Source organism: Anolis sagrei, chromosome 4 (genome assembly GCF_037176765.1).
Source record: "Anolis sagrei isolate rAnoSag1 chromosome 4, rAnoSag1.mat, whole genome shotgun sequence".
Lineage (NCBI taxonomy): Eukaryota > Metazoa > Chordata > Lepidosauria > Squamata > Dactyloidae > Anolis > Anolis sagrei.
This window is the reverse complement of record NC_090024.1, coordinates 26,913,036-26,922,545: the sequence shown is the minus strand read 5'-3', so window position 1 is coordinate 26,922,545 and position 9,510 is coordinate 26,913,036. Positions and strand designations below refer to the sequence as shown.

The window sequence follows — 9,510 nt, the reverse complement described above, 5'->3', positions numbered from 1 at the left end:
AAATGGCCAGCAGTCCAATACCTACTTGTTAGAAGAGGGCAACTTGTGGTTCTGCAGATGACATTGAGTTGCAGCTCCTATTTCTCTGTATCATTCCTTCTCCCGAGTTTCGCCAAAGGACCTTGAGATGCCAAGAGTGATGTTCTCTGTAGGAATTTCTATAACTTCCAGCACACATTCCTCTGTATCCCATCACTGAGAATAGTACCATATTTTCTGGCGTATTAGATGACCCAAGAAAATCCTCCCTGAACTTGGGGGTTGCCCAGTACACCAGATATAAGATATCACTTCCTTTTTTGGGTCAAGGTGAGGGAGGCGGGCAGCTGCCCTGTGCTGCAGCAGGGTGCCTGAAGCTGCAGCAGCTGCTGCGCTCCTCCAGCACCACTTGGCTCCCGGTACTGGGCTTCAGCCTCACTGAGGGGCTCTTCCAGTCCAGGCCTGCCTCGGCTGTCAATGCAGAGGAGGAGGAGGAGGAGGAGGTGATATACTCGCTGGACCGCTGTGTTGCTGCCTCCTCCTCCTCCACTGCATTGACAGCCGAGGTGGGCCTGGAGTGGAAGAGCCTCTCGGTCAGGCTGAAGCCCAGCAGCGGGAGCCAAGTGGCACCTGAGGACTGCCCTTCGGAGCTGCTTGGCTCCTGCAGCTGAGCTTCAACCTGACCTAGGAGCTTTTTCACTCCAGGCCTGCCTCAGCTGTCAATGCGGAGGAGGAGGTGATATACTCGCCAGACCGCTGCATTGCCTCCTCCGCTGCACTGACAACTGAGGTGAGCTTGGAGTGGAAGAGCCCCTCAGTCAGGCTGAAGCCTGGCAGCGGGAGCCAAGTGGCTAGTACGCCTGAAAATACGATACATTGTATGGAAATGTAGAAGTATTTCTCTGTTATGGTGCCCTGATGGTGAAATGGTGCTCCCCTAGGAATTTTGATATGTGAAGACTGGGTTTATCTTCAACTATTAAAATGCACTGCATCCTAGAACTTCAGATACATGACAGGAAATATATATTGTAATGGGTTTATTGTCTACTGTTTATTAGTGGGGTAAAATGACTATGGAACAGCTTGGACCAGGGGTCCTCAAACTTTTTAAACAGAGGGCCAGGTCATAGTCCCTCAAACTGTTGGAGGGCCGAATCTCTTGGTCCTTCAATGTGACATCTGCTGGAAGTTGCCCATATAGTTGTGCCAGATGACCTAGAGATTCCTAAAGAGATCCTATTGATTAAATCTGCACAACTTACCTCCTGCAAATGTGGAGGGCTGACAATAAGTGGCAATGACTGTTTTGTTCTCAGTAGTTTAGGTGCAATCACTACCTTTTATATTATATCTTCCCAGATCATTAATAATAATAGCATTAGCAAATGCTTGTACAATCTGTATTCCTTATAGTCTTAGAGCATATGAACACTCAAGTTTCTCGCAGTGAGGTTTCTTCAACTAAAACAAAGACACCAACTTCATTTCAACATGCTTTTATTTAGAACTTGTAATTATAAAGGGCTTTCCTTCTCCTAAAAGATTATATAACAAGAAAAAATAAGTTAGTTCCAACATACATTTAAAATATTCCTTCATGTACTTTCATGACATCCAAATAAGACTTTATTTAAGACTTAAAACAAACTTCAAAAAATATATTCACAGCCATATTTATACACAAAATAACAAGATTCAAGACTCTCACCAATCTACAATAATACCTTTTATGCTTCTTTTTTTTTCCTTTTTGGTTATGGTCCCTTGTACACAAGGATCAGTGGAATGCAAGGGTGAGTACATCGTTAAAGCGCCACTACAAAAGCACAGACAGTTCATGCCAGGATTATGTAAGCTGCCTTTGGAAGAATGAACTTTCCCCTCACACCTGAAAACATTTGGTATAACAATCCATACAATCTGACAACAGAACAAAGAGCATTTAGCATGCTTTTAAAAAAAATGCACTTGTGTTTACACAGAGTGGAAACAAGTCTCCATGCCACTAACAGTCTTTCCCTTCTCCCCCATTTCAAACAATGAACATACGAAATATAGTGCAAATCAAACATTAAGGAGCAAAATTGACAGTTCACCAATACATACATAACTTTTTCACTTGGCCTCACTACACCCAACCAGAACTCAGCCTTTTTGGCACACTGTACAGGATTGTTACATCTAGGCCCGGACATTGATGGGTACCCGGCGAAGAGAATGCAGAGCTATCAGGCAACAGCCTCGGAGCAATCCTCCAAAATTGGGGACTGGGCTCATTCCTCCTCTCTGAGTACTGAACATCCACATGACGGTTGGCACCATGGGGGCCGCTACTGCCAAAAGATCTACAAAGAAGTTGCTGCTCCAGTATCTTTTCACAATGGTCCCTTCTGACAACTTCCTAGTGTTCCCACATACTTCAGAGCGAAAATCTATGAAATCCAGTTCTTTCATGACTCGGTTTTCATAATGTCTGGAATCTGCAGCACCACACACTGGCTTTATAGGGGATAAAAGGATAGCAGAATTCGGATCGCATGGAGTCAAATCCAAAACCATATCTGAGACACTCTCAGCACAAGATACATCCAATTCTTTCAAAGCTGGAGATGGGCTCATGGGGTATTCTTCTTGTGCCTTGAATATGTTTTGAAGGAGCTGTTCCATTTCTGTGCTATACAGCAACACATCAGCTTGGACTGCTTGCTCGTTGGCCATACTACAGCTGCGGTTGTCATCCTCTTCTTTGGAGCTTGCTAAGTCATTGTCAAAATCCAGGTGGTTCAATGTAGAAGCAGTAAAAAGAGTTGGGCACCCAAGTTCAGGTGTGGTACAAATCGTTGTCTCTTCAAATATATCATTCCCATTCGCCACATCATCGCTCAGTAGAACGCCACTATCTGCCATATCCTCCAATGAGTGATCCTCCGTAAGCAAGCTATCTGCCATTTTGGAATGCGCTGTACTCGGAGATAGGGATGTATCAGGAGATCGATATACATACTCTAGACTCTGGTCCTCATTAGAAGAGCCATTCTGTGCAATTTCCATACTTTGAAGCAAGGACTCCAGCTTCTTGTTCTGGATGTTGATGTCCACAAAATACTTCTGAATCCCTTTGTCTTTCTCAGCCAAACTGTTTTTCATAGTTTCGATAACTTGCTTGAGCTGCTTGATCTCCTTCCTTGCTTCTTTCAAAGCAAGCTGGGCTTCCACACGATGACATTCTTCTTCAATCCAATCATCCCTCATGCGAGCTAGTTGAGATTTCAATTCCTTAATCTCTATTTCCCTGAGAGAAGGGAAAACAGAAGCAAACATATCCCATCAGTTTCTGACTTGGATTCTACTGGTAGTCTCTAAACCTCTAAAATAAATGGGATTTACAAAAGTGTTGATCCACCATGCAACTGTTAATTCAATGTTGCAATGGGAGTCATGCAGTTCTCCAGTTCTTTTTGGACTGGAAGTCCCAGCAACTCTAGCCAACACATGATAAATGTGAGGAGATGCAGTTTAAAAAGTTATGGAGAACTGCATGATTCCTACCCCTAATCAATGAGATTCTGCTCTTACAAGCAAAAGCTCAAACTGTAATACAGACATGCAGTTACAAATTCATAATCCTCAATTACAGATCTATAATTTATATTTATTCACATATTAACGATAGTGGCACGATTGCTACATTTGTATAAATCTCTCAATCTTGCTTTTCCAGACATCATTCACTGGAAGCAATGGGAGTCTTTTCTCCTGTTACTCGGAGGATACCAGATTGACATTTCTTCAGCATTCCTCCCAATGGTACAAGGATCTTGGCAGGAAGCAGCTGAAAATGTCAGTCTATGGCACTGTGATTAACAGCAGAAAAGACTTCAGTTGCTCACAGTAGCTAATGCCAACGAAGCAGGAGTCTTTGGTATGAGGTTCAGCCAGGATCTAGGCCCTGCTCTTTTCAGGTGACCAATATGTGCTGTACCAGCAGTGAATAAGATGCAAAAATGTGAAGTTTCTCGCAGATTTCTGACAAAACTGATATATGGCTTATAGACGGTGTGTAGGAAGAGAACTTTTAAATAAATTATATACTTTTATGTAGACTACTGATTGTCCTCCCTTTTCAGCTAAAACCTTGGATCAGGGCATTCATATTAGTGATCCCACAAAAATGAAATTCATTTTCTCCCTAGGGTTGCATAGCTGGGGAACTATTCATCTTTTTAATTATTGTCTTGAAGTAGTTTTGTCCTATTTTCATTTTGTCCTATTTTCATTTTAGAGATATTATTGGATATTCTAAGAGAAGATTATTTATTGGGATGCTGTGAGTTTTCTGGGCTGTATGGCCATGTTCCAGAATTATTCTCTCCTGACATTTCACCCACAACTATGGCATCCTTACAGGTAAAGGGGTGTGTTGGAAAATAAGTAAGTGATGTTTATATATCTGTGGAATGTCCAGGATGGGGGAAAGAACTCTTGTCTGCTCAAGGTCCGTGTGAATGTTGAAATTTGCCACCCTGATTAGCATTTAATGGCTTGCAGTTTCAAGACCTGGCTGGTTGCTGCCTGAGGGAATCCTTTATTGGGAGGTGTTAGATGGCCCTGAATGTTTCTTGTCTGGAATTCCCATACTTTTTGAGTCTTGCTCTTTATTTACTGTTCTGATTTTAGAGTTTTTAAATACTGGTAGCCAGATTTCTTTTTTTATTTTTATGGTTTCTTCCATGCTTGTGGATTTCAATGGCTTCTCTGTGTAGTCTGACATGGTAGCTGTTAGAGTGGTCCAACATTTCTGCGTTCTCAAATAATATGCTGTGCCCAACAGACCCCTCTACCTCTGAGGATGTCTGCCCTAGATGTGGGTGAAATATCAGGAAAGAATGCTTTTGGAACATGGCCATACAGCCCGGAAAACTCATAGCAACCCAGTGATTCTGGCCATGAAAGCCTTCAACAACATATTATTTATTGTTTATGCAGTCCTTTCCAAGAGCTTTAAGTTAAAGACTGTACTTTCCCAAATAAATGTTATAGTTTTTAGGAAAACTGATTCCAGCAGAAGCACTCACCTTTCTTCGAGCTTGCTCTCCGACTCCTTCAGTTTTGTTTTCAGATGCCTCACTGTCACTTCCTTTTGTTGGAGGGGGGTCAGATACTGCTCCGGACTTGGTGGTTTAATCCCATGGTTCTCACCACAAGAGGTATACCTGGCTGGCCGCCTGCAACAGATAGAACTTTGTTGTATCTCTAAAGCTGGGTTTGCACTTTGCTCACATCAAAGGCAAGAGAAGCAATTTAGTCTAAAACCCTGATATGATTGCTTTTCCTTATCTGATGATTAACAAATAAATGGGCCCGGGAGCAAATCAAGCCTGAAATCCCAGTACAATCCAAAATGACTAATCTGATATAAAAGTAAAGGTAAAGGTTTTCCCTGATATTAAGTCTTGTCGTGTCCAACTCTGGGGCATGGCGCTCATCTCCATTTCTAAGCCAAAGACCCAGCATTGTCTGTAGACACCTCCAAGGTCATGTGGCCAGCATAACTGCATGGAGTGCTGTGACCTTCCCGCAGACACGGTATCCATTGATCTAAGCAGAGGCTGGATGGTTATCTGTCGGGGGTACTTTGAATGAGATTTTCCTGCTTCTTGGCAGGGGGTTGGACTGGATGGCCCATGAGGTCTCTTCCAACTCTATAATTCTATGATTCTATACTCACACTTGCATGTTTTCGAACTTCTAGGTTGGCAGAAGCTGGGCCTAACAGCGGGAGCTTACCCCGTTCCCTGGATTCGAACTGCCAACCTTTTGATCAGCAAGTTCGGCAGCTCAGTTGTTTAACCCACTGGTTGACAGGATGCTACTGTACTTTGAATATATTATAAGAAAACAGGATTTACTAGAAAAAAAATAATAATGCTGTGAAAACATTTAATACAGTGGGAATAGAAAACTGGCATTATAGATCCATTGACTCAATCAAGAAAGCCACAGCTATGAGTATGCAAGACCTGAGCAAGACTTCTAAGAACAGGATCTTTTGGAAGTCTCTCACTTATAGGGCTGCCATATAGTTGACCTGAATTCACACAATAACATCAAATCCTATTTCCTTATTGTTTTATATTGTATACTAGCCGTTCCCTGCCAGGCATTGCTGTGGCCCAGTCTGGTGATCTGGAAAATAAAGTATTGAGAAAGAATTGGTTTCTAATATATGTAATGTCTTTAGGCTTGTGGGTAAACAGTATTTCTTATTTCTTTGTCAGTGTTGATTTGGAGATTGTCGGGTTTGCCTACTCTGGAATATGCAACATGTAATTGTCCTTCTTTAGGGGTCCCTTTCAAATCTTTTATACTATACATATGTGTGTGTGTGAATCCTATCCATCTATATCTTTGACTGGGTGGTTCTTTGTCAGAAGGGCTTTGATTACATTTTCTTGCCCTGGTGAAGAGAGTTGGACTGGATGGCCTTAAGTATTTTCTGTTCATCATGGGGGTTCTGTGTGGGAAGTTTGCCCCAATTCTGTTATTAGTGGGGTTTAGAACGTTCTTTGATTGTAGGTGAACTATAAATCCCAGTAACTACAATTCCCAAATGTAATGGTCTATTTCCCTCAAACTCCATCTGTGTACATATTTGGGCATATGGAATATTCGTGCCAAGTTTGGCCCAGATCCATCATTGTTTGAGTCCACAGTGCTCTCTGGATGTAAGTGAACTACAACTCCCAAACTCAAGGTCAATACCCACCAACCCCTTTTAGTGTTTTCTGTTCGTCATGGGAGTCCTGTGTGCCCTGTTTGGTTCAATTCCATCATTGGTGAAGTTCAGAATGCTCTTTGATTATAGGTTAACTATAAATCCCAGCAACTACAACTCCCAAATGACAAAATCAATTTTTTAAGTGATGGTCACTCCTTGGGTTAGTAGGTGTCTTGTGGCCAAATTTGGGGGCAATTCGTCAAGTGGTTTTTGAGTTATGTTAATCCCACAAACGAACATTACATTTTTATTTATATAGATAGCTGATTGTCTAATTGTTATGTTACTGCTTTTATTTATTATGTTAACCATCTTGAACTTGTTGAGGAAGAGCACATAAATGTTTTCTATTTCTAATAATAAACAAACCCAACTGGACTTCTGAGTAAATATATACAGAATTTAGGGTTGAGCCAAAGTATTCTTTTTGACATTTTGGGAAGAAATACTCCATGAAGAATTTGAGAGACTGCCATGATTCAGCAACATTCCCATAGGACCTTGCTTCCTGCCAAGGGAATGTTACTTGACAAAGGCAACCAAGCTGCTGCTTGAAGTAATGTGAAATCTTTTATTATTGTTTTTAAAGTATTTCAAAATAGGCCTGTCATCTTATCACCAACACAACAAGTTATTAGGAGAAGAAAAATTATTAGGCTCTGGAGCTGTTCTACTCATGTTTTATTTCTGTCTCTGCCTCTTTCCATTTTCAGGCATGATCAGGCAGCCGTGAAAGACTCTAGAATTCCTCCCTTTAAGTAATATTCTGATAATTAAGTTATGAAAATAATGCCACATTCTGCCTATCTCTCATTCCTGCAATTTCCTGGCTTAATAAGGAATCATAAATTTGTAGCATTGATCTCCCTCCCAAAGAACCTGGGAGCCAGCTTGGTTCCTTCCAGTTAAAAGGTTGCAAAAGTTGGCAACTGCAGTTAGTTGGGCATATCCTACCCATTTTCTACCCTGACTTTGTAAGGCATTTCCTCCAAAACATTTAGCATTTAGCAAACTATCCTCTCATTTGAGGTTCCATGGAGAAAATTGTTCTCCTTGGCAGTTTCTGTCCATTGCTGGGGGAATTTTTTTTGTCGTGAAAGGTCTTGGGGACTCTGGCAGCCATGCAAAATGCCTTCCTAGGTTAATTTTGGAGACCACAACATTTGTATTCATGTATTAGTTCCAACTTTGGCTTTAAATAGTATTGCTTCATTGCTGCTATAATCTTCCTGAAACTAAAGTTGTGCCCATTAGCAAACCCTACCATTCAAGGGACCCTTAATAAATATAGGCATTGTCAAGTAGGCTAACAATGTATTTCTGCTTCATCATCAAGCTCAAATTGTCAAGACCCTCAGTGTCCAGCATATTAGAAATCCAGGCCAATGGTAACAACCATCAGGATTGAACAAGAGGATTCTTGCTGTCTCAGTCAAATGACAAAATAGCAAAATGCCTCATTCTACATTTATGCCTCATTCTACATTTTTAAAAAGCTGACTGGACAGGTTTATAAATCTTGTTTTTATAAAGATAACTGGATTAGCATCCCATGCCACAGCTGAGAGTGGCAGACTAATTTAGGAGGTGAGGACACCCTATCTTGACTGGAGACAGAATGGTCAGAGAAATGGCTTGGAGGTGGCTGTCTCTATTGTCTTCTCACTCTGCCTCACACTATTAGTATTGATTCTAGTCATTCCAACTACAATCCTCATGCTGCATTCTCTGACACAGACTAAGCTCCAGACTAAGTTAACAGACAGTACACACTTACCTCTAGTACAGATGTCACACCAACACGGAGCACACAGAAAGCAACACAAGACGGTGCAACGACACCAGGGGTTCTTTCTGCAGCAGCTGCAGGTTTAGGCAATGCTAGCCACCACATCACCTTTGACATTAGATTTTGGAACCAGAATCAGACCTGGTAAGTACCTGGATTGCCAATTACCAGGGAATACTAGAGATTTCTAGGTGGGACTAGAAGAATCTCTGCATAAAACCCTAGCAGGTTCTGGCCAGTTAAAGATGACAACATGCGGTTAGACCTGATATAAGGCAGCTGACTTGATATCAAGCAGCTTCTGTAATCACAATCTAAACATTCCATAGAAACTGTTTCAAATAAAAAGTCAATTTAAACATTAAGTTAGCAAAATAAATACAGACTTTTTGCAAAGCTCCCTCCCAGGAAAGGAAACTGGTTTCATAGTGTTAACGGCACATCTGCTCAAATGCATGACTGTGCAACCAAAAGCCTGATAGAATTAATGAATTTTTCAATAATATGCGGGGTAGAGAAAAAAAACGTGCATTATAATTCAAGACTCCAGCAACAGGCTGGAGATAAGAGGGGACTTGGCCAGGGAGGGGAGAACACTTGCCTCAAAATGGGACTGCTATCACTTCCCTTGTATGAGCCTGAATTGCTGCTGCTGGCTGAAGAAGCCCCGTAATTCGCATGGGTGCTAATGGGACTCAACTGATTTTTACACAACATTCCCAGAAAATCCTTCTCCCGGGATGTGGTAGGAGGACTCGACCCAGATTTGTAAGAGGAGGATCCGTTATTCCTTCCATGAGGCCCTCGACTAGAATTGATGGCAAAAAACAATACAAACAAAACAAAAACAAATGTGTGTTAATATATAATACTTACACTGATTAAACTGATTAATGAGCAACAGACATAGTTTACAAACCTTTTGGTATATTAATTGGGAAGAAGATGACATAAATTATTT

At 41.4% G+C, this 9,510-nt stretch overlaps 1 protein-coding gene across 7 annotated transcripts in view; it reads right to left on the bottom strand.

Moving 5' to 3' along the window:
* Positions 1-1,462: 1,462 nt before the first annotated feature.
* The window catches only part of SYBU (syntabulin), a 67,523-nt gene continuing 59,475 nt past the window's right edge, over positions 1,463-9,510 (bottom strand). For 6 of the 7 annotated variants that reach the window (XM_060775784.2, XM_060775783.2, XM_067467328.1 and 3 more), the window contains 3 exons: positions 9,151-9,357; positions 5,058-5,207; positions 1,463-3,274 (listed from right to left, as the gene is read on the bottom strand). In XM_060775784.2, the coding sequence (XP_060631767.2) occupies positions 2,164-3,274; positions 5,058-5,207; positions 9,151-9,357 (1,468 nt within the window). In that variant the 3' untranslated portion in view covers positions 1,463-2,163. The remainder of the gene's footprint in view (positions 3,275-5,057; positions 5,208-9,150; positions 9,358-9,510) is intronic. The other variant, XM_067467329.1, reaches the window with a different exon arrangement.